Here is a 25,276-nt window from a genome sequence, read left to right on the forward strand (position 1 = left end):
TAAAAATGGAAGTTTTATGTTATTTATAGTACCAAAATTAAAGAAAAACCTTAAATCTTTTTGAGCATAAAAATTCACAGAATCCTGAATACACTATTGTTGCCCAACCTGCCACCAAGAGAGGCCATATGTGTGGTCATCCTCAGAGCCATTCGATCATGGGAGGTGTTTTGAGAGAAGGTAGGGAGAGGGAAGATCATATTCTAGACCAGTGGTCCTCACAGAAGCCTGGCTTTCTGGAGCTAAGCTTCGAGGGCACCACCCTCGATCACCTCATTTTTTGCTCTGCATGGGTCACAGCATTCAGGGGCCAGTGCACGGGGCTCCTGTAATTCTACCAAGACTCTGGCTGTCAAATCTTGGTAGCCCATTTCATTGGTGGAGAAACTGAGACTCAAAGAGGCCCATAACATGCTCAAGGCTACATAGCTCCCTGGCAGAACTGGGACATCGACCCAGGCCAGGCAGACTCGATGCTGTGTGGTTGATCTGGAGGTAGGTGAACTTGTCAGTGCTTGGGTTCTGATCAGAAGTGCAGACCCTCAGGCCCCAGCCCAGATGCCTTACACCTGCATTTTAACAAGGACCCAAGTGACCAGGTGCACATTAATGACAAAGCACTGCTTAGAGCCACAGCATGCCTGGCTTCCTCTGTGGTCCCTCGGCTCCCTTCTGGTGTGATCTGATCCCAAGTATTCTCAGTGAGCTGCAGTAGCAGCATCTTCATAGTAGATGAAGTCTGTAAATGAGTGGCCCATTACTCCCACCTTCCCTTTCTTCCTCCTAACACATGTGGGTCACCCGAAGCCCGCAAGTCATTTAGCTATTTGTCACATCGCACCCGTACTGGGACTTTTGCCATCTAAGGAAAACACAAGCAAGGTTTAAATGATCAAAGGGAGTTCAAAGCCATTCTTCTAAGGGCCTGCCCCTCTGAGGCCCTCAGAAGAATTACCCAGATATTAAAGAGTGAAAAGATGCAGGCGATGATGCAGCTGGTCCCTTCTGCTGCCAGCCCAGCAGCCTCTCTAATAAGTCCTCCAGCACACTGCCCTGTCTAATTGAAATGTGCCAGGTGATAGGATTCCCTGCTGTTCCTGGGGAGATGAGTTGAGAAGCTGGGGCTGTATTGCAGAAGCACTTTGGCAGAAGAAAGTGGTCTCTTGGGTCGGCCTCTCCCTGGCCTGGCAAGTTCCTGGGGGCAGATCCACACAGCCAAGGGACTTCCTGCAGGACCTTCCTGTAGCTCCTCTTTGTAGGGCTCAGCTAATAAGCCAGAGCTCTTAGCCACTCTAAGCTTGCTTATAGATCATTCTACTTACTTCACTAATCGCCTTTACCAATGTACCCATGGCTCTCCAGGGGAGCATCTACATCTTTCTGGAATTGAGTTTCTCTAGGCTAAAGGCCTTGAAGAGTGGGTCACACCCACCCCATTTTCTGGCTCTCCTCTACATCTTGTAAATCAGCATATCGCCCATTCCCCAAGAGTTACTGCCCCTTCCAGGATGGTCAGCCCCTTTCATGAGGAAATAATGATAAGACATTTCAGTACCGTACCAGGAGAACCTCACTTCCAGCATGCACCTGCAAACAGGGTAAGACACCAGGCCACCATGGAGGCCAGGCTGCAGCACTTTAACCTGGTGCCTGAGTGGCAGGACATGGGATGGGGTCTTCTTCAAGAAGAGCATTTGGCTTCCCTGTCCCCTGCATCCCCCTTCTCCCCTGCCCCCCCCCAGATTCATCAGAGAGGGGGAGGAAACATCAGGGTAGGACTCTGAGATTGTGCAGCCCCCACAGCAAGGTCTTCCTTTCCCTATGTAATGTACAGTGCTTCACATTTCCTAGATCCTTCCTCCACGCTCATTTAAATGCCTCCAGGATTGCTTATAGAAAACGCCTCTGCACTGCAGCCTCCACTAAATCCTGCTGGGATTAAGCCAGCCTGGTAAGAAAAGTGTAATGGGCTGGATTCTGTATATACGAGATGACAAGCACTGGAGTGGCTCCTGGCCCCTCATTATTGTGCATGCATTTGTGTGTGTGTGTGTGTGTGTGTGTGTGTGTGTGTGCATACTGAGCTTGAACTCAGGACCTGGGCACTACTATCCCTTAATTTTTTCACTCAAGGCTGGTACTCTACCACTTGAGTCACATCTCCACTCCCAGTGGGGTTTTTTGTTTGTTTGTTTTTTGTTTTTGCTGATTGGAGGTAAGAGTTTCATGGACTTTCCTGCCCCAGCTGGCTTCACATCACAATCCTTAGGTCTCCTGAGTTGCTAGGGTTACAGGAGTGGTGCCAAGCTCTACTGTGCCTGTAACGGATGAGTCTCACCAGTCCCCCTGCCACACCTGCATCTTCCCATCTACCTGCCTGCCAGCCCTCTGGAAGTGAGAACCAGTTTTCCCACTCATGAGCTGGACAAAGACCCAGCCCCTGAAGCAGCACATGGTCAGCACTAGCCTCTAGGGGCCACTGTGCAAACCAGGGATGCAAACCCAGAGCTGGATTTTCCTCTTAGCAGGCCCATTCTGCACCACTGTATTTGCCACCAGGATGCCACCCATACATCTGTCCAGCATCAGAGCAAAGCTCAATCCCTGCAGACCTTGTGAAGCCTCCCAGCCACAGCAGTCATTTGTGGATGTCATTCCAGGCTACAGGGGGCCATCACCGGCATCCCTTGTCCTTCTACCTGTGGGCTGAGGATGGGGATTTCACCGCAGCGGCTCACTGGTAACCCGGCCTTGGAGATGCAATGAGTGTCTGTCCGATGCCTACTCTGGGATGAGGAATACAGAATAAAGCCAGCCACTGTGCCTGGGAGTAAGCTCTTCTTGACCTAGGGTCCCATGGAGGAATCCAAGTACAGGGAAAGAAGAAGGAGTGTTCCATCTCAGGAAAGGGGGAATATTATGGTCCATGATGTCATCTGTGCTCAGAGCTGATAACTCCTACCTTCAATTCTACCCTTTGGTCTCTTCTCTAATGCTCTGTGTAGGGCTACCCTCCTCCCCCCTAGTTCGCCTAAATCCCTCATGGCAGCTCCTAACTGACCTTTCTTTGCTTTCGTTTGCCCTAAAACACTTATTAAACATTATGCTAAGAACACTCACCCACCTCAATTTGAGGTGTCCTCCACATGGCTCTTTCTAAAACACATAGCTGCTCAGACCCCATCAATGACTCTCACTACCTCCAGGTAAAGCACAAAGGCCCAGTGTATCTGAGGCTCTGATTCCCCTTATATGTCACCCAAGGACACCAACCAGACTTGCCTACACTCCGTATGCACCCAGCCTCCCCAGCACCTACTAGCCCTTCACAGGGAGATGTTTCATTTTCTTCCCCCAAAGAATATAGGCTCTGCAGCCAGGCTGCCCAAGTTCAATTCCCTGTTCTGCCCACACCGAGCTAGGAGGCCTTGGACAGGTTATTTATCTTCCTGTGTCTGTCTTGAAGCTTTAATAAATATGGAGACAAGGACATCACCTCCACTGTCCTAGAAGAACAGTGGATCAGTGAGACCATGTGTGCAAAACACAGCCATGCTGAGGGTGTACCGGCTCCTTCAAAAACCACTTCCTTCCCATCATCTCTGTGATCTTAACATTGAACACGGAACTCCCTTTCTGTACATTCCAGAGGGGTGATAGGACTTTGCACTCCTCTGCAAATTATAGGTAGCTTTAGCCAGGTGCCAATGGCTCACACCTGTAAACCTACCTACACAGGAAGCTGAGATCCGAGGATTGTGATCTGAAGTCAGTACAGGCAGGAAAAAATCTATGAGAGTCTTACTTCCAATTAACCACCAAAAAGCTGGAAGTGGTTCAAGAGTGCTAGCCTTGAGAATAAAAAAAAGCTCAGGTACAGCACCCAAGTCCTAGGACCAACAAACAAAACAAAACACCAGCAATTTGATCGACTTCTATCCTCTCAACTAGGATAGGAACTCTCCTGAGACAGGACCCACACCTAAGTCAGGTCTCACGTCCCTGTGGCTCTTCAATCAGCATGCACGTATCCAACATCCATGCAGTAAACCCACAGGTAGCTTCCCACTTGGGTGGAGAAACTGCTTCCAGGAGTCCTAATTAGGGTAATTTAAAATATTCCATGTAAGCATGCGTCTTAGCTAGAGAGCCAAGTCAATCTGATAATGAGGGCTATGCTCAGCTCTTGTTGAACTTGACTTGTGTAGTGGAATCAAAGCCCATATCTGCAATAAGACACGAGATGAACTCTGGTGGAGTCATGAGAGCGAGTTTATGAAAAGGCTGATGAGCTGAAGGACCTCTTTCATCCTTTCAGCCAGACAATGCATCTGTGGGCTCTTGGGCCTCACACAGAGTGAGCACAAAGCCTCCACTCAGGTCTATTCCTAAAGGTTCAAAGCCATGAGGTAAGCCAAGCTCAGAGAGACAAACGGTGCACGTTTTCTCTCATATGCAGAAGCTAGATCTAAAATACACTGGGACATGATAAATTATTATCATACAGGACACTAGACATTCACACACAGTGAGACCAAAGGACATTCTTAGGGGAGGAGCTCAAAGGCGCAATGCCTCTGTGCCTCAGACCATATAAGGTAAGATTTATTGAAATTGAACTCCATGATGTGGAAATGAGATATTTTGTTATTTTCTTTTTCTTTCCTTTTTGTCTTGTTTTTTGTTTACCTGTCTTTGAAAGGGTAAGGGGGGGCACAGAAGTGGAGGAACAAAGGTGAACCAATGCAGCAGTGGTACTCACTGGACACTATGTGGAAAATGAACTCTACAACTTGTGGTTGGGGACAAGAGGAAAAAACTGGGAGAGAGTGAGGAAGGAGTGACATTGTCCAAAAAGAAATGCACCCATTACCTGACTTACATAACTGTAGCTCATCCATATATCACCTTTATCATAACAGTCAAGGGCTGGGAATGTGGTTTAGTGGTAGAGTGCTTGCCTAGCATGCATGAACCTTGGGTTGATTCTTCAGTACCACATACACAGAAAAAGCCAGAAGTGGCATTGTGGCTCAAGTGGTAGAGTGCTAGCCTTGAGCAGAAGAAGCTCAAGGACAGTGCCCCGACCTTGAGTTCAAGCCCCCAAACTGGCAAATAAATAAATAACAATAAAAAAATTTAAGAAGGAATGAACTCCAAATAACAAAGTAGAAGGCTCAAAGTCCCAAATAACCTATTTTCTGTCACAAGACAGGATGACCTTGAAAGGCCCTGTGTCAAATCTACTAGAATCATGCAAATGGCAGCAATCATGGTTAGACAACACTTCAGTGCAGTACATCCTCTACATTGTCATTTTGTCCATTTCTCAGAAAGCCAAGGTTTAAACAAACCCTGGGGTCCCCCATGTCCTCCCCCAAAAGACAAAAATAAAAATAAAAAAATAAATTAAAAAAAAACCAAACTCTGGTGTCTGAACCCCAGATTTCATCCACCGGGTCTCCCATCACCGACAGAATGTAACAGATTTACACCGCCACCCCTGCATAGTCAGGGCTGCTGAGCCCAGCCAGTTTCTGCCATTCAAAGCAACAGCAGCAGTTAGCAAACACAAGCTGGAGTATTCCTCCTTCCTTTCTCTCCCAATAAAGCAGGACTGCTTTTATGTAATTCCTGCTCCATCCCTCATCAAAGGATAGTTTCCAAAATGTTTATTCTGCAGAATTGCAGTTCAATGAAGTTATCTTTCAGGGGTAATTTCAGCAGTGCTTGCTCTGTGAGCACACTACACAGAAAAACACACTTGACCCTCATGACTCTGTGAGGAAGATTCCATACAACCAACCCCGTCTATAGCTGGGCACCCTGGCATGATCCCACACACAGCTTGGGATAAGTGAGTGGACAACAAAGCAAAGACCAAGCTTACCCTTTCCCTAAGGGTAAACAGTAACTAGTTCAAGGAGTTGAGCAGAGGCAGGATTAGAAACTGGAGTCCGAGTTAACCCACAGTTCCTCCACAGGCTAGGCATCACAGCAGGACGATGGAAACTCTGTTTGTGATGATGCCTAGATTGAAGGCGTCTGTGCCAGTCACTCTATGCTAGCAGCTGAGTTTAGGTCTGACCCTTGCCTTGACCTTAGAGCTAGTGCACAGGAGCTCCAGTCCTGCGCTTAGGGAGCTCAGAGGCAAGAGTGGGGGCCATCAGTGAGGCAAGCCCACTCTTGCGAAGTGGGTGGATGGCTGCTCCACCTGAGGCTTAGTGTGGCCTCATGGAGCCAATTTGCAACTTAATCCTGAGCCAGTAGCCTGTACCTGCCTTTCCCAGTCACCCGCCCACCCCCTACCTGCCCCTTCTGCTTAAAAAACAAAACAAAACAAAAAACAAACTCAAATCAATGTAATCTGATTCAGCTCCAGCCCTAGCTGCTCACTGGCTCCTTGATAAATCCCCGAAGCCTAATTACGCATTGTTGTGCCAGGACGCTGAGTGTGTTTGTTTTCTCTTTCCCCCTTGGACAGCCAATGAGCGAGACCCAGCAGTTGCTAGCAAGCATTCCTCCAGGTACCAGGTATGGCCGTGATGATGCTGCGGTTTCAAATGCACACTATCCTCTGCAGAGCTGTCCGTCCCTGCTACCAATACCCTTCAAGAGCAGGCTCAGAGGTCATCACCAAAAGGAGGGCATCCTCGCCCTGACCACCTGACCCCTCCCTAACACCTTCCACCATGGTACTGACCACAGGCAACCTTGTTCTTTGAGCCCTATCAGACTCCCCTCTGCATCCTGAATTCTATTTCATGCTCCCTGGCAACAGGGACTGGGTCCCTTGTACGGTCCAAGACATGCAGACACTTAAGAATCGCAAGTTGCATTTAATTTCTTGGTCAATTACGATAAGCACCAGGCTGAAGCTATCCTCTGCATTGAAACAGCAAAGGGAGACACAGGACCAGATGTCCATTGGTCACGGTTCCCATCTGCAAAGGGCAGGCACACTGGGCAGTGACCTCCTGTTCCTTTTCCAAGGGGGCATCCACTGCTTCTCGGGAGAAACATAGATGATTCCAGCATAGTATTTGTCTTCCTTTTGAATGAAATGCAATGCCTCCTGGCCTCTTCAATCATGGACAATGTTAAAGGCAAAAATCCTTTCTCAAGCATCTGACTCTTGTGTTGAGTTGAATGGCTGGATTTCCTCACCCAAGGCAGCACATAGCAATACTTAATGATTTCCATTTTTAACTTGGGGAGGAACGCTCCTCAGAGTTCAAGAGGAAACAGAGTGGGCGCACACTGGATCGCAGGAGGCCTGCGTGTCGTCAGGAGCAGAGACTGCAAGTCAGGGGGTAGCAATGGCCCAACAAGAAGAGATTGCTAGCAGATGGTGGGGGGGGGGGGGGGGCGAGGAGGACAAGAGGAGAAAGAAGGGAGGAGGAGGAGGAGAAAGTGGAGGAGGAAGAGGAGGAGGAGGAAGAGAGAAGAAAGGAAAGGAAGGAAAGAAAGAAGAAAGAAAGCAAGAAAGAAAGAAGAAAGCAAGCAAGCAAGCAAGCAAGCAAGCAAGCAAGCAAGCAAGCAAGAAAGAAAGAAAGGAAGGAAGGAAGGAAGGAAGGAAGGAAGGAAGGAAGGAAGGAAGGAGACCATTTTTTATATTGCAACCAAATCAGTATTGGAAGCATAATAAGAAGTTTAATGTTTGCTGGAATCAACTGAAAAGTGCCACTAAAGTTCTTACCTCTAAACTGTCTTTTTCTACTCAATTTATTAATAATTATGGATCAAGATATAGACTCACAATTCAAACCACACAGAATGTTACAATCTGGTTCTACAACGAAGGCATAGTGGACACAGGCCTCTCAACACGGCCCCCTCCACCCCTGCCCCCCACCCCCCCACCCTCGCCATGAGCTGGGCATCAGTGGCTCATGCCTGTAATCCTAACTACTCAGGAAGCTCAGATCTAGAGGATCACAGTTCAAAGATAGCCTGGGCAGAAAAGTCTAATCACCATAAGGCTGGGCAGAAGGCATGGCTCAAGTGATAAAGTGCCAGCCTTAGAGTGAGAAAACCCAGTAAATGCCAGGCCCTGAGTTCAAACTTCCATACACACACACACACAGACAACAAAACAGGATGTACACCACAGTGAGTGTTCATGTCAACTGTGGACTTTGGTTAATAACAATGTATCAATATTCTGCATCAGTTGTACCAAATTTACCGCCCTAAACCAAGGCAGTAATAATAGGAGCACAGGCAGAGCATAGAGAAACTATTTTCTGCTCAATTTTTCTGTAAACCTGAAACTATTCTAGAAAAGAAAGTCTTTTCCTTACACACACACACACACACACACTTTCAACCTGGCTCTGCAACCTTGGATGAGTTATTTAATCTCTCTGAGTCTCCTTTTCCTCATCTACAGAATGAGGAAGAGTAACCACACCTCCCTAAAGGTTGGCCATGAGAAGGCAGTAAGTGGATACAGAGGCCTGAGAACTGTGCCTAGCACACAGGGCACTTCAATTTGCTGTGCTGGTGATGGTGGAGGCGCTGCTGTGCTCCAGGTATGGCTTAAGTACTTCCACCCACCACGAGGCTAAAGTCTGGCAGCCGCCTGGGGAGGCAGGGATGAAAGCACTGACCCTAGGCTGGGAATGTGGCTTCGTGGTAGAGCGCTTGCCTAGCAGGCATGAAGCCCTGGGTTCCATTCCTCAGTACCACATCAACAGAAAAAGCCGGAAATGGTGCTGTAGAGTGCTAGCCTTGAGCAAAAGAAGCTCAGGGACAGTGCCTAGGCCCTGAGTTCAAGTCCTAGGACTGGGAAATAAACAAATAAATAAAGCACAAAAGACAAACCCTGAAGTTCAGAGAGATTATGCAACATATTCAAGGTTACACCCCGTGAGGGGTGAGCTGCACCTTAGAGCTACACGTTCAGCTTCACCATGGCCAATGAGACTGTCTCCAAGACAGACAGACAGACAGACAAAAGCCTTTTCTAGATGCTGGAGATCCTCCTGCCCACTCAGAACAGCCTCATTTTGTTAGGTGATAAAGGAGAAGACAAAGAGAGAAAAGCCCCAAATGCCAGCCAGTATGATCTTGGCACCACGGAGACTAAAATCCAGATCTGAGGCTTCACTGACCCCACTTGGTCCCATCCCCCAATCCCAAACACAGAGGAGCCCACTGACACCCCGCTGCTGTCTTCCTCAAGCCTCCTGTGTAATCACTGGCCACGAAAGGTCTCACCTCCGGTTTGCCTGCTCTGCCAGCCACCTACCCCAAGTAGTGCCCTGGAGACTGCTCGCCCAGCAAGCTCCTCCCCAGGCTAGAATTTCTGGTCCTGCTCTATGGGACAGGTTACTCGGATCGCCCTGCTCACAATATGAAGTTCAGTTCTTGCTTTTTTCCAATGCAGGATTTGCCTTTATGTAACCACAACTTTCCAACTTCGGGACGTGTGACTTGTCTCTCAAGGCCGCTGAATGCGGCACTCTGACAAATGTTTGTTCAGAATCCAGATGCTTCGTCTTGCCACCCATGCTGCGGCACCTCTCCACCTACTTGTCCCGATGTACTTTTTTGGCACCTCTAGGTCCCTCTTCCTCCTCCTCCTGATTTCTCCTATTCCTCTGCTCCCTGCACAGGACGCCTACAGAGACCGACTGTGGGGTGGGTGAGGGGGAGCCTGCACAATGACATCTCCTAGCTCAGTCCTCTGGGTCCTGACCTCACCCAGTCCATGCCCTCCCCTTCCTAACCGCTGTTCCGTCCACCTGGTACAGAATAAATGCAAGGGTGGAACCAAAGGGGACCACAAGGCATCCTCCACCTAAATCCTGCATGCATCTCCTCTATGGTATGAGCCATCTGCATATCAGACTCTCTGGGGCACCCCTCCGTCAGCCTGCTCCCCCCAGCCTGCCTCTGTGCATAGACAGCCACTGGGTATTCCGAAGGCAGATCCGGACAGAAGAAACCAAACATGACAAAAGCAAGTTTCAAAGGAGGACTGAAACTCCTCCTGCAAGAGGAGCAAACCGCACGCCTCTCCTCTTGGTCTTCTTTGTAAACTCAAGGAGGGCATAGTGGAGGATGAATCACTTACTCTCAGATGTGGGTGGTGTAAGGGAGCCAGTGTAAGAGCAGGGAAAACCATGCTCATCCCCAGCTGAACAATTGTGAAAGAACACCTGTCCATACAGAATGAAATGCTGGCTCTACGGGCGATTTTTCGGGGCAGTAAACTATTCTGTGCTGACCAGGTAATGGTGGATACAGGTCTCTCAAACCCCTCAGGATCTGAAAAATCAAGTCAGCGCTGGCCCTTTGCTGACTAAGAATGCATGTATCCAATGTTGGCTGAATCAAGTGTATCGAGTGTATGGCCTTCAGCCCCCGTGTGGGGACTGCGCTCCTTTCAACTTCACGGCAACTAAGCAGAAGCAAGTTTTACAAAGTATGGCACCCTTCAGTACTCCAAATCCTTACGACAAAAAGAGATCAAACCCCCAGAAAACATGTGTTTCTAGAAGGGATAAAAAATAGATGCTTGGTGAGGTCAAAATATAATCAACTAGCAAGATTGTGTTTCAGTATTTCGCGCACACAGGTTCTATACCATCACTGGCTAATTCAGAGAAAAATGACAGAAAAGCTAGGGGCTGTGTACATGTGAGGTACCAAACACTGCTTTCAGAGCTGATGTGTGTTACCCCAGGTCCTTTTAGGGGACTGAATAATCGCCAGGTGTCCCATAGCACAGATGGAGAACTGAAACACATTATGATTTTTTTTAAAGCAACACTTTTAAGCCAGGGACCAATGGTTCACGCCTGAACAGCCATCCATGACCATATCAATCAATAAAAAGCTGAGCCTGGTAGCATACCCCTCTCATCCCATCTATGTGGGAAGGGTAAATAAGAGAACCATGGCCCAAAGTTGGTCTAGACATATAAGCAACATCCTATTCGAGAAATAGCTAAAGCAAAGAGGGATCAAGGCATGGCCCTGAATTCAAATTCTAGTACTGTAATCCTAGCTACTTCAGAGGATGAGATTTGAGGATTGCAGTTCAAAGCCAGCCCTGGGTAGAAAAGTCCCTGTGAGACTCTTATTAGCCACTCAAAACACAGGAAGTAGAGCTGTGGTTCAAAGTGGTAGAGAGCTAGCTTTGAGCAAAAGAGCTCAGGGAGAGTTTCCAAGCCAGTTCAAACCTCATGACCAACAACAACAACAAAAAAGTAACACTTTCATATTCTAGTTAGAGGAAACAATGTAACAATGGCTACAATTAATGCCTACAAGGGAGACCTGGGCTGAAAGGGATGGTTTCCTAATATGTGGGTGGAATGCACCCTCACTGGGTCTGGTTTCAAGGTCAAGGCTGGGGCTACATATTTCCATTCCTCACCCCCCACCCCCCAGGGCCTCTCATCTGCAGGCTAGGGCTGGGAAGCACCAGGCAACAAGCTCAGCCGTCTTCCATCAGGCCAGGTGCAGCATCCAGAGAGGCCTGCAAGTGCATTGGTCCCTTACACGGACTGAAGCTGTGTGCCTGCTAATTCTCATAGTGAAGTCCTAATTCCCAAAGTAGTATTTGGAGGCGGGGCCTTGGGTGAGGGGGTGGGAAGAATGTCAGGTTAAATGAGATCATGAAGGTGGATTCCCACGGTGGATCAGTGCCCTCGTAAAAAGGAGAGGAAGCTGGGCACGGGTGGCTCACACCCGTAATCCTAGCTACTCGGGAGGCTGAGATCTGAGGATCATGGTTTGAAGTCCAGCCTGGGCAGGAAAAATCCATGAGACTCTTACCTTCAATTAACCACCAGAAAACTATAAGTGGTGTTGCTGGCTCAAAGTGGTAGAGAGCTAGCCGTGAGCGAAAAAGCTCAGGACAGAAGAGGAGAGACCAGAGAACATACACATAGCACATGGAAGAAAGCCAGGAAAAGAGCCCTTACCAGATACTAGGTTCACCAGCACCTCCATCTTGGACTCTCCAGCCTCAAAACCATGTTTAAGCCACTCAGCCCCTGGAACTTGGCTCCTGGAGCAGAGCTAAGAGGCCTCACCACTCATTCCCATTTCCGAAGTTTCACACACAGAGACTCAGTCCCTCTCTTGTTGCTTGTTTTTTGTTCCGACCTTAAACAGAAAAACCTAAAGCCTAGAGGCTCAAGTCATGCCTTCAAATCTCTAGGGAACATGTTGGACTTTTCCATAGATGGCACTGGCTAAAAGTGAATCAAAAGATTTTAGCTTCCTTACATCAAAGGAAAGGAGGAAAGCAAAGAATGGAAGGCAAAAAAGGGAGGGGAGAGGAAGGAAGGGGAGAGGAAGGGAGGGGAAAGAAGGGGGAGAGAAGCCAGGAGGGGAGAAGAGGGGAAGGAAGATGCAGAGGAGGGATGGAGGGAGAGAGGGAGAAAGGGAGAAAGCAAAGAAGGGAGAGAGGAAGGAAAGGAGAAGGGACAAAGCGAAAATGAGAAAGCAAGTGGAAGGAAGGAAGGAAGGAAGGAAGGAAGGAAGGAAGGAAGGAAGGAAGGAAGGAAGGAAGGAGAGAGAAAGAACATGGTTAGGCACACCTACAATCCCAGCACTTGGGATGAAGTGAAGCAGGAAGACTGCATGTTTGAGACCAGCATGGACCACAGAGCAAAACCCTGTCTCAAAAAAGATATAAATAAATAAAAATAAATGATTGCTTTCCAGAAAATTGCTATATTAAATCAAGTATTAGCTTTTTGGGACATTAACATTTTTCCCCCAGTGTTGGGAGTCGAACTCAGAGCCTTGTATGTTACATGCCAACAAGTACTCTACCACTGAGCTCTGTCAACATTCCGACAGTTACTGCACACCTACCCAGTGTGAGCTAGGGTTCTAGCCTGGGCTTCTTGGCCTTTGCACACATGCAAATCCCCCAGAGACCTCGCTAGGGTGAAGACGCTGATCCTGTAGGTGATTCTGATCCTGGGCGTGAGCCCTCAGGCCCAGGAGACTCCCAGCCCATGGCCCTCACAGAGATCAGGACTCTTCTTTTGCCTTCTGAGGGTCAACTCTGGCTTCTTATGGAATTCACTACCTATGAGCCTCTGAAACATAGCGACTCCAGGCTGACATTGTCCAAAAAGAAATGTTTTCTTCACCTGACTTACATAATCATGACCCCTTTGTCCCCTCCTCCCATATAAGAGCAATAAAAAAATTAAATTAAAAAACTGTACGGACTCCAGGACCTGCCTTGCAACAATTAGGTCTCAGATTCTGGAAGTTGGGGCTTGGGCATTTTGCAATAGATCTAGAAACTGCTAGAGGAATATATATGTATGGCCAGGGCTAAGAGCCACTCTTCTAAGCATAGAGTGGGAACCCCTGGAGGACAAGGGTGAATGAGTTGTTTTAGATGGTGCTAGTTGTTGGGGGGGGGAGGGGGGGGTGGTAAGAGATGGAAGGGTGATAGGCCAGGGCTGGCGAGCTGGACAGACAGCACATGAAATGATAAGGTCAAAACATCACCTTTGTGATCTGGGGAAAGGACCCAGACAGCAAAGAAACTGTTTCCTACGGGACTCTTCAAGAGAATCTAGAGTAAGGTACCATTCACTTTTTGAGCAAATAAAGTTACCCCTTTCACAGTCTCCACAAGGCCTAGGAAATGAGGGCAGCCCCTCCCCTCCTCCCCAGGCTCTCGGGAAAGTGTGTGCTAACGTTTGCTGCATTGCACATGGACGCCTAGACAGTTGAGCATTCTCGGAGTCTCATCTCCCATTCCCCGAAAAGACCTCTCCCAGGACAGCAACACAAGGGGCCCACAGCTAGGGGTAGAAACCTTGAGAGAACGCAAGAGCCATGAGATCGCTGAGGGGACGCCACCCTCTGTTCTACCCTGAAGGCCTGACTTGGAGCCCTGGCCCCGTTTTATCACAGCAGCAGCTCAGGAGAGAAACTTCTAGTGAGAAGTTATACAGAGAGGAGAACTTTCTCCTCAGCTGCCCAACCCCACCAACTCTCACTGGGAATGGTAGAGCTTCAGTCTCTTACTCCAGAGGCCTAAGTCTAAGCCAGCCCAGGACTTGGCCTTCCCCTGGCAATAGGAATTGGCTCAAGGTGGTCATATGGCCAAGCTGGCTCAGCCCAACAGAACCTTCTTTAGGGCTTGTGCAGAAGTGCGTCAGTTTCGGCACCTCTGGACCAGGAGAATGTAAGGCTGGACCTTTGGTAACTAGTTCCCAAAGCTAAGACACAAAGGGGTCAAAGACAGAGCGAAACGGAGTCACGGATACCTTGTAACCTTTGGTCCTACATTTCTACTAGCTAAGCCAATGATTTTCCTCTCCAGCTCAATGCAATGTGGGGTGGTTGCTGCCTCTTTCTCACAGAACTCTGTGCTGGAAGCGCTTCCGCAGAGCTGTAGACTGGGTACCTCCGCCATCTTTCATTGCCTGCCCTCCTTGCTTTCAAGCTACCTCGATGGCAGGGTCTGCACCTCACCCCTGCTCATCCTCCCCCATCACTGCCTGCAGTAGAGGAGGACACACCTTCCTGACATGGAAAGAGACTCAGGGGCTAGAGAAGTGGACGCATTTGGAGCCATACAAGCCAGGGATGCTCTTGGCTGGCTAAGAAGTTTTGAGGAGCTACTAAACTTCTGAACACCATGGTCCTTTCTTTGCAAGTAACACTGTAAGGACCGAAGCACATAGCACATCACACTGTCCTTTCATTCCTTCATTTGGAGTAATATTTACAGAGAGCTTTCTATGTGCCAGGAGCAATTCTGAAAATGGTCAACATGAAGCCTAACACAAACGTTAACACAAATGTGAATGATTCCTAGAGATAATACCCATTTCCCTCCAGTCTCCTCTCCCTAGGCGGGCAAGGTCAGACCCTCCTTCTACAAGGATAGGCAGCTTTTATTTAAAAAGGTAAATATTATTAAGTCTATTTGAAATATGAAAGGAAAATCATGAAAGAACATAGGAAAGCTCTCCATCTCGAGCAGAGTCCCAGATGACCTCCAAGTCCATAAAAACTCAGTACACTGAAGATAAAGAGATCCCAATGGTGCCTGGGGGAGCTGTGGCATTCAAAATTAGGTCCTAACCCAGTCAAGATGCCCAGAATATATGTGAGTGACAGAATCAACAGCCAGCCTAAGAGGAGGGCATAGGTGAACCAGAATCTAGCCCAAAGTTCCCTCACCCCATTCTGTCTCCAGAGCCTTCCACGTGTGTTCCCCATGTGGATGGTACCGATTTTAGTTTCAGGTCCCTGGAGTGGCAGGATGGACCCCAACATAAGTGATCCCAGGCTTTACACATGTTTGCCATTGCAAACATCCCTTATCTTGAGTCAGGGTAGCCTGCCCATCCACCTCCGTGGAGAGCCAAGATCAGAGCCCAGCTGTGACTGCATGGGTGCCATCCCCCACGGGTCAGCAGGATGAATGGGATCACTCCAGTGTGGACAGGCTCACACGGACAGCCTCGCTGTGCAAGTGTTTATCTCCATCCATGTTCCCAGCCTGCTTCTCAGAGACTTCTGAGAGAATACAGAAATCAGCACAGCACCTTAGCGGGAAGCCTCAGCCTTCATAAACACATGGAAGGGTCTCTGGGTTCCAAACTCAACTTCGACACTTAGCTTTGTGACTTTGAGCAATTTGTGTCTCCTTCCTAGATCTTTCCTAGGACTTTACCTCACCTAAGAGAACATAAAATGACATAAAACAGAATACAAAATGACAACGTGTGCCCTTTCCTCTTATATACACAGAGCCTTACTGGGTTTTCCCAGCAACCCCAGAATAGGCAAATGTTATTTTACCCATCTCAGGTAAGACAACAGAGACTCGGAAAAGATGACATGGTTTGCCCAGCAAGTTGGTGGAAAACCTGATCACAATCGCCTCCCTCTCCCCTCAGGCCTTTGGACTACATTCCTACTGGATCTTCCTCCCCCCCACCCCCCCACCTCACCGCCAAGAGTTGCTGCCCAACTGAGAGAACCCTTTACACTTTTTCAAGTAACACTGGCTGGCCTGTAGCAGAACAGGCCAGGCGCCAGTGGGGCTGGGGGTTGCTGCTCCCTCTGACACCCTACAGAATCTGAAGACTATCAGAGCTATGTCCTGGGGCACACAAAACCCAGCTCCAGAGGCAGATGATCTCCATCGCAGAGGAAGACCCCTAGGAGCTCAATGTCTTCCCCTTGCAGCAGCCCAGTCTTAGAGGGTCATCCCACTGCGATGTCCACCACAGTCGCCAGGTGTGCTGCCCCTAGTGGTCCACCAGAGGCACAAGCAAGCAAAAGTACAAGACAGGCAACCAACATCAAGAGAGGGGTACAACCTTAACCAATCATGACCACAGAAAATCCAGTCTGAGACTCCTGAACTCCACCTTCTTAGTTGCAAGATAAAGAAAGCACGTAGGTTGCCTAGCAGCATGGGGTGAATGTTGCAGGCTACCTTTCCCTACACCATACAGCACCTCTTGCTCAGAGGTTCAGAAGACTTTCTCCGTGCTGGCTGGAACTATCCACAGAAGCCCCATCTCTAGGTCTAGGCCAGCTGGCAAAAGGCCTAAGAGTGTGGGGTAAGTGGAAGTGGGCGGGGGGGGGGGGGGTATGTTCTTACCAGGATCAGTGCAGTTCTTGGCCATCTGAGTTCCATTCATTGGTGCCATCAACTTTCTATTTCGCCATGTTTCTGGTGAAACGCGTTTGCTAGCAGAAGCAGTTTTGTGTCCTGGATTGAAAAATCAGTCACAGATACCACTAGGTCAGAATAACCTGTATCCTCAAGGCGACCTTAGTCATGTGGGTCTCGCTTCCACAGCAACAGCTGAGAGACCCTTTGGAGTGATCCGCTGACTAGAAGTTTGATATCGCCTGCGTACATACAATGGCCTGTGCCCTGAATGGTATGTTGTTTCTACTCACACATGAGATCTGATCTTGACCAAGACTGAGGGGGGGGTCCCAGGCCTTCACAAGTGAAGGAAAGGAGCAATTAGGTAGCCATTAAGTTCTCTTTCAATAAATGCACTCACATGGTCTCTGCGCCTGGTGGAACCACAAATGGAGCCTGCAGAAGTTAGCAAGCAGGTGAAGGCAGTGACCATCCAAGGGCTCCTCACACTTAAATATGAACACACATCACCTGATGGTCTTGTTTTTTTTTTTTTAATGCAAATTCTGATCCTGTCTGGGTGGGATTTGGGGTCTACACTAACAAACTCCCAGGTGATGCACCTGCTGAGGGGCTGGGGATCAAACTGAGTACAGGAAAAGGGGGTAGATGCCCACGGCCAAGGGCAATTAGACTCCTGAAGGTAATCCAGCAAATGAAACCAACTCTCACTTTCAGACCTTTAAAGGATTCATTTATGGCTCATCACAATGCATGCGCATTGTGTGTGTGTGTGTGTGTGTGTGTGTGTGTGTGTGTGTGTGTGTGTGTGTGCGCGTGCGTGTGTTGGGGGGTGGGTTATAACCTCTTCTCCTGAGATCTTCTAGGCATTTTGTTATTTCTGGTGTGTAACTGGCATTACCCGGCGGATGCACCCACGGACAATACCCTATCACGAAGTGTCAGGTATGGAGATGTCCAAAAGACACTTTCTGGGTTTCTTTTGAAAGAAGCCACTTTTTTGTTGTTGTTTGTTTTTGTTGTTGTTGCTGTCAGTCATGGGGCTTGAACTCTGGGCCTGGGTGCTGTCCCTGTGCTCTTCCGAGCACTCTACCACTTGCACCACAGAGCCACTTCCAAGAAGTCACTTTTTAAAACCCTGGATCCCCACATCACAAAAGTCCGGGGTTTTGAAGAGCAGTGTTACTTTGGAAGTTTAATGGCGGCCCATCTGATTTTTGCATAAACCTCTGTCAATGGCCCTAGATGCTAATGGCCTACCTGACTGCCCTAGAGTGTGTCACCTGCCTGGCACCTTTTCTTTTGTTTGTCTGGAGGTTTGCTAGAGGGTGTCAAGATAGTAGAGGTCCTCTGATTAAAGTTACACGGGGACTCAAATTCTACTCCCTTCCCCTGCCCCCCCCCAAAAGTATTTTTGTAAGATTTTTGTCTTTCCTGACTCTTCCTGAAATATGCATACACTAAGGGGTCCCCCCAAGTCATTCCTTGGAGAAGAGTGTGGATGGCGGCTCCACGAACCAGCCCTCTCCTGGGGGGGGGGGGCTTAAGAAGGAGGGGGAAGAGATGCTGGGATGAAACACAGGAGCAATCTCCCGCAGGAACCCGACTGCCTAAAACCTTTTACGATTTGGTGGAAGACAGGTCGGGAAACGCCAGAACCCCTTTAGACCAGGGCAGGACCAAGAGGAGAGCCAAGAGCCGGCGGCAGTTTTCCAGCCCGAGTCCGGGGATTCGAGGGACGCAGCGTACAAGACTGGTCCCTGTGCAGAATAGGGAAACGGCTCACGCGAGCTTGCACACCCCGGGGGGACAGAGGCGGGGCCGGCTTCCGTCTTGGTAACGCACACGCCGACCGGAGCCGCGACCCGAGTCCCCGGGGCGCGCGAGGCGTGTAGCGGAGCCCGCCCGGATGCGCGCCGCCGGCCCGGCACGGAGGGAACAAGAGGAAACCCTGGGGATCCGCCTGGCGAGGAAGGAACGGGGATCGTGGGGGCGTCCCGGGGCTTCCCAGCCCAAGCCCCCCATCTCAACTCCCCGGGAGGATGGGGGACCCCCACGGGCGCCTACCCAAGCTGCCGAAGAGGCCGGACGCACAGCACACCAGGGCCAGCACGGCGCACACGAAGCCAACTTGCTGCGGCAGCATCTGTCGCCTCCTGCGAACTTTGCGCGGCCGGAGGGTCCCCTGGAGCGCCATCTCGGGGCGCCCGGGTACCGGTCCCTGGGAGAAGATCGAGAGCTTCGGTGGCCCACCCCGAGGGCTGTCAGTCTGTGGCCCACTGTCGTCGCTGGAGCTGAAGCGGACGATGCGCAGCTCAGAAGCGGAGAGCCGGCGGCCAAAGCTTCATGGCCCCCGGCAGCGGGGTTGGCCGGGGGGCGGGGGAAGAGGACCCCGGGCGACCCCGAGGAGGGGGCGCGAGGAGGAGGAGGGGGCGCACGGCGCGCTCCGAGCTCAGAGTCCCGCGCGGGGCGTGCGCGCTGCGCGCACCATGACTCCGTGGCGAGGAGGCGACGCCGGCACGGCGGTGGCGGTGGCGGTGGCGCTGGCGGCCCGGGCTTGGCGCAATCCCCGCGCGCGCGTCTGGAGCCGCCGCTCCCTGCCCGCTCGGCCTCGGCGATCTGGCCCGGCTGAGCACCGCCCCCCCCAGCGCCCCGGAGGGGGGGAGCACTCAGGGCGCCCCGGCGCCCACTCGCGCCATCCTCCTCTTCCAAGTTGAGCAAGCGGCCGGCGAGGCGCCTCTGCTCCCCGCGCGCGCGCAGCCGGCGGTGCAGGCGGGGAAGGCAAGGGCGCCGGACACGCGCGACCCGCGACCCCCTCGCCCGGTGGCCGCGACGTCCGTTCTCCCGGTGGAGGAGAGATCTCGCCGGGGAACTTTCTCTCCGGCTCCTGTGCTGCCGGCGCCTGCGTCTGCGAGGCCCCGTGGCGCCTCTCTCGCTAGCTGCTCTCCCCTCCCCTCCCCTCCCTCCCTCCCTCCCCGCCCGCCTCCCACCCTCCCTCGGCAGCACGTGTACTCCTCCCCGAGGGCGCACTCGCCTGGGGTGCTCCTCCCAGCCCCCACCCCGAAGGCCAACTACTGACCAATATAATCCCCTTCCTTCTCCCTCCGCTCTCCTGCAGCCAACCTGAAACGCGTCCTTTCATTGATCTGTCCTCGCAGGCTGATGCTTACAGGAACTGGTTAGGGTACCTGGGGGGTGGGGGAGACACTCAACAGAAACAGGGGGTCTTTCTGCCCAGTTGCTGGCTCGGATCCAGCCTCCTCCACGACCCCTGGGGCGACCCGCAGCGGCCAGCCACCCCCTGGGGCGGGAGGTACACAAGATTAATTGCCCGTGTGGAGCTAACAAAACAGGCTTGTACCAAGCCAACGGGGCGCTCAGGGACCGGCTCCGGTGGTTCCAGGCGGGCTCCCCGGGATGGCGAGGGATTTGGGTGACAGGGGGGCGGCACCGACCAGCCAAACGCTGAAATCCGAGCGAGTCCTGCCGCTCTTGCCCGCTCGCTCTCTCGCTCCCCAGGCTGAGAGTTGAGCTCGGGAGTCTCCCGTTTCAAACGCAGGGCGTTCTGTTTTTGTTGTTGTTGTTGTTTCCTCTCCGTGTTTCAGATTGGCTCTGTAGTGTAAACTGCTTGAAACATGGGGCGGGAGGGACCCACGCAGAAAGTCAGGGGAGGCGACAAGCAGGTGCCACAGGTAAAGGGAATTCTCTAGGGCTGACCTCCGTCCCTAGCCAATTTATCACATGCCCCTCCAGAACCTACTTAGGGTTAAGTCCACTTTAAAATCCGCCCCCCCCCTTATTTTTGGAACAAGGCCAACTCTATTTAATTAAATAAATACATACCCACCATGTGTGGGCCCCGTGCCAAGTGCCAGCTAAGGAACAAAACAAGAAAAATGTGTAAGGACCCAGTCTCTGCTTTCAAGGAACCCTAAATCAAACGGGAACCAAAGCATCGGATAAACGCTTGTTGGGTGGGGTTCTGAAAGTCACTGTTGGAAGAAAGCATTGCACCTCACAGTCCCCCCCCCCCACACTGTGTGGGCCACAGCAGCAGGACAGGGCATTGTCTGGGAGCTGGGAAGACATGCAGACAGTGCAGTTCCACCCCAGACCTGTCTAGCCAGAAAGTGCATTTGAAACAAAATCCCCTGGAGATCTGTGTGTAGAATCAAGTGTCAGAGTGTGGTGTGGTGGTGTGTGTGTGTGTGTGTGTGTGTGTGTGTGTGTGTGTGTGTATGTGTGTGGTGTCCCAGTGCCTCTAGCTGGCCACCAGTCCCTTGGACTGTGCAAGCAGGAATCTCTTTTGCTTGTATTAAGCTCAGCACAGGGACACAGATAAGAGGTGTGAGAGGACAGAGAGGGACAAAAATCTCACTGCCTATTTTCAGCAGCTTTGTCTCAACTACCAACAAAGATACTGAGGACATATGAACACCAACCCTAATTGCAATGGAAAGCGCACCTCCCTCCCCACCCCCACCAGCATGAAGTGGAAAAGCCAGAGTTGGCCTTGTGTAGTGCAGAACATTCCAGAGTTGTGCTTCTCTTTTGGGGGTGTTTTGCTTTGCTTTGGTGTTGATAATGGGGCTTGAACTCAGCACCTGGGTGCTGTCCTTTAGCTTTTTCCCCTCAAGGATAATGCTCTACCATTGAACCACAGCTCAACTTCTGGTTTGTGTGTGTGTTTGTGTGTGTGTGTGTGTGTGTGTGTGTGTGTGGTGTGTATGCACTCACATGTGTCTATGTGTATCTGGAGATACAAGACTCACAGTTTTTCCTGACCAAGCTAGCTTCAAACCTTGATCTCAGCCTCCTGAGTAACTAGGATTACGGGTATAAGCCACTTGCATGGCCCAAGTTCTGTTTTTGTCTAGATACCTCCACATTTGCTTACTCTACAGTTTGGTGACCTTTTTCTAAACATGAATTCTCAAAAGGTACTTTTTTGTGTATTCACAGGATTTTGTGTATTTCCTTACTGACTAGACTATACAAGGATGCCTTCATTACAAATAGAAAGTTAAAACATAGAATAATGTTAACTATTAACAAAAATGTGGTAAGTACCTGGGTAAGGACCATTGACATTACATTTAAGGCAGAAGAAAAAGTTAAAATGATAATACACTATAGTCCAGTTCATAAGACACCATTTGGGTCACTTTAGTTAAAGTGGTGGCAGTGAAGAAAGGAGGATCTTGTTTCTAGGATTTAATTTTTTCTTAAAGCATCTACATATGGAGCTTACCCACAGCCAGAGAAAAATAGAAATTTCTGGATCCAAGAAGGGTCAAAGGAGTCATTAAGTGTCTGCTGTGAAACACTGAATGGCTCTTTAATAGAACTTTTCTTTTCTTTGACATTTCTCACCTGCTTTCAGCTCATAGTTAGAACCCCTGGAATAATTTCTATGCACAAATGGATTCCTTTTATTTGACAGTTTAGAAAAGCAATTTGTTTGAAATTGTACTTTTTTGCTTCATTTAAATAGTGCCCATTACCAAATAGCCTGAGTTCCAGCTCTAATGACTCACCCTGCAGAAGAGAGATTCAAAGCATCCAGAAGCATTTTCTAAATCAGCAGAGCCACAGGCATAAATGCAAGGTACATTCATTCCTAGGTTTATCTAGGACCCTTGGCTTTGAGGCCATTGGATTCTGAATGTCTTTCACCAACAATATGTCTTCTGATTTGACACCATAGCATCCTGTCTACCCTCGCTGGTTTTAGCCATTTTGGTAGGCTGGCTCAGCCCATGGGTGATGGGCACAATGAAATTTTTTTCCTTAAAAATCCTTCCCTATGACAAAATGAGTCTTACTTTTTAATTAGGATCTTAGTAGATTTGTAAAGTTTGCTGGAATGGCCTTCCCTGTAACTGCTAATTCCACCCATTCCAGAAGATTTGTATCAATCTGCACCGGGTAGGCAGTGTTTCCCAAACCTGAGCATGCATTAGTATCTCCTGCAAGATTCGTTAAAACTGCTGAGCTGCACTCTAGAGTTTCTGCTTCAGGAAGCCCTTGGGGGGAGTGGGGGAGCTGTAGTATTTGCATTTCTAACATATTCCCTAGTGAACCACTGGGTCAGGTTATGCTATGAGAACTAGAAAAATACTAAAACAAACTGCAGTTGTTTCTGGCAGCTGGTGCTTCTGTCCCATCAAGAAGAGTACATCTCGGGGCACCAGTGGCTCACACCTGTAATCCTAGCTACTCAGGAGGCTGAGATCTGAGGATTGCAATTTGAAGGCAGCCTAGGCAGGAAAGTCAGTGAGACTCTTATCCCAATGCCCCAGAGTGCATTTCCATTGTGGTATTTCCCATCTCATACACCTGTCCCTTCCTGGCGAATGAGTGCCTGGAGGAGTTGCTGTCTTATCCATAGGGTAAGATGCCCAACCTATCAGGTGCCTAGCCAATAAAGCATTTGTGGAATCAATGAGTAAACACATTCTTGACAATTTGGGGAGAAGATAAAGAACCGGTGACAGGGTAACACTCTCACCATTGATTGTTTCAGCACCCTGCCAGGTTTCCCATGCATCATCAAGGTCAACCAAGGTCACCACCGGCCCACTGATTCACTTCCTCAGAATTGAATGCCCCTCATGCAACCCCTCTCCCATCAGCCTCAGCCTTGGCTTTCTTAGCAATGCAGTCTTTCAGCCAAGCTAGTTCTGACCTTGTAGGTCTCCTCCCCACCCTCCCCCCCACCGGAGCTTATTTCTTCTCACTTGTTACCTCTCTTTGCTGCTGGCTTGCAAATCTGAATCTTTAGGCGAAATCTCAGTAATTCTGGCCAGCATCTTCCAGGCATTGACTCTGTCACTTCGCATGCAGGCCACCACCATCCACGCCTCAGCTCTGTTCACTTCTTGTCACCTACCTTGAGACTACCCATCTCTTTCGGACTGGACCATAACGGCAGCCTTCTCAGTCAGTTCTAACCCCAATCCAGCTACCACATCTCCTCCTCCACTCAGTAGCTGGAGTTATTTTCTAGAGAAAGAAAAATCTGGTTCTGTCTCTCCCTTCTGTAAAATCCAGAAGCTCCCTATGGTTCCTGGAATAAGTCTCCCATTCCGGGCCTTGTACTTATCGGGCAGGTGCCCTTCCACTGAGCTAAATCCCCAACCCGTCAGTTCTTTTTCATGCTTGTCAAGGCATGATCTAACCAGTCCTTCCAACACTGGCTGCGCCTTCAGATAACAGGAGGAGCTTTCCAACCATGGCTGGTGGAGCCTAGACTTTCCATTTCCTCCGAATTGGAGCCAGGAGAGAGGACCATTGCTCCAGTGTGACCTTCTCTTTTTCACTCCAAGCTCCAGCCATTCATTCAGAGCTTCCTGTAGTCTCCTCCTAGGTCTCCAAGGGTGACCTTTGTTTCACGTGCCTGGAAATACTTGTCACCTCCAAGGTCCCCTGTTAGCCTGGCTAGATGCTTCTAGTCTTAGAGGGAGGATTATTTTCTCTGAGAAGCCATCCAGGATAAGGCTTGAACTCAGGATTTAGGTGCTGTCCCTGAGCTGTTTGTTTGTTTGCTTGTTTTCTTCTCAAGTCTAATGCTTTGCTACTTGACCCACGGCTCTACTTCTGCCTTTTGTGTTAGTTAATTAGCGATAAGAGTCTCATGGGTTTTTCCTGCCTACGCTGGCCTTAAACCATTATCCTTATATTTCAGCCTTCTGGGTAGCTAGGATTATAGGTATGAGCCACCGGCACCAGGATGCTACATTTTATTTCTTTCAAGTAATTCCTCCTGCTGTACTGTGTTATACCTGCTTGTTTTCTTATGTCTCCTTCCCACCAGACTCTTTTTTTTTTCTTTCCAGTTCTGAGGCTTGAACTCGGGGCCTGGGCACTGTCCCTGAACTATTTTTTTCTTTCTTTTTTTTTTTTTTTGCCAGTCCTGGGGCTTAAACTCAGGGCCTGAGCACTGTCCCTGAGTTTCTTTTGCTCAAGACTAGCACTGATCCACAGGGCCACTTCAGGCCTTTTCTATTTATGTGGTACTGAGAAATGGAACCCAGGGCTTTATGCATGCTAGATAAGTACTCTTCCACTAAGCCACATTCCCAGCCCCCTGAACTTCTTTTTTGCTCAAGGCTAGCACTCTACCACTTGAGCCCCAGTGCCCCTTCTGGCCTTTTCTGTTTATGTGGTACTGAGGAATCGAACCCAGGGCTTCATGCATGCTTGACAAGCACTCTACCACTAAGCCACATTCCCAGTCCCCCACCACACTCTTAAGTTCTTCAGGACAGGAGACACATCCATTGAACTCACTACTTTATGTTTGGTTGTTGCTTAGTAAATGCTCATGGAAGGAAGGGTCAAGTACCATCCCACACTTACAAAGGCGGCTTTCCCCACCATTTTTCCCCATGGGTATCTTCTTATTCAGTGTCCCCCATTCTTGGATCTTTGGAGCACCTTAATAGCCCTGAGAAATAGTCATAATCAGACTTAGCACCTTTTTGTTGCAGACATCCCTGGAGGCTGATGTGTCTTTCAATAAAGCAGCCTTCTCAAGGATGTATGACAGTCAGCCAGGCAGGATTTGAACCCAGCTTTCTGCCTTTTGAACACCAATTACCTTCCATACCATAAAGCTTCACCCCAGTAGGCAAACTGATT

The 25,276-nt window shown here is 49.7% G+C and overlaps 1 protein-coding gene across 2 annotated transcripts in view; it reads right to left on the bottom strand.

Moving 5' to 3' along the window:
* Positions 1-18,823, bottom strand: part of Slc24a4 (solute carrier family 24 member 4) — a 124,347-nt gene extending 105,524 nt beyond the window's left edge. The window contains exons 1-2 of one of the 2 annotated variants that reach the window (XM_042692694.1): positions 18,701-18,813; positions 16,619-16,729 (exon numbers count right to left, since the gene is read on the bottom strand). In XM_042692694.1, coding sequence (XP_042548628.1) covers positions 16,619-16,729; positions 18,701-18,779 — 190 coding nt within the window. In that variant the 5' untranslated portion in view covers positions 18,780-18,813. Of the gene's footprint in view, positions 1-16,618; positions 16,730-18,700 lie in introns of both variants that reach the window. The other variant, XM_042692695.1, reaches the window with a different exon arrangement.
* Between the last annotated feature and the right edge of the window lie 6,453 nt (positions 18,824-25,276).

This window comes from Dipodomys spectabilis, unplaced genomic scaffold (genome assembly GCF_019054845.1).
Source record: "Dipodomys spectabilis isolate Male_0828 unplaced genomic scaffold, ASM1905484v1 ptg000157l, whole genome shotgun sequence".
Classification (NCBI taxonomy): Eukaryota; Metazoa; Chordata; class Mammalia; order Rodentia; family Heteromyidae; genus Dipodomys; species Dipodomys spectabilis.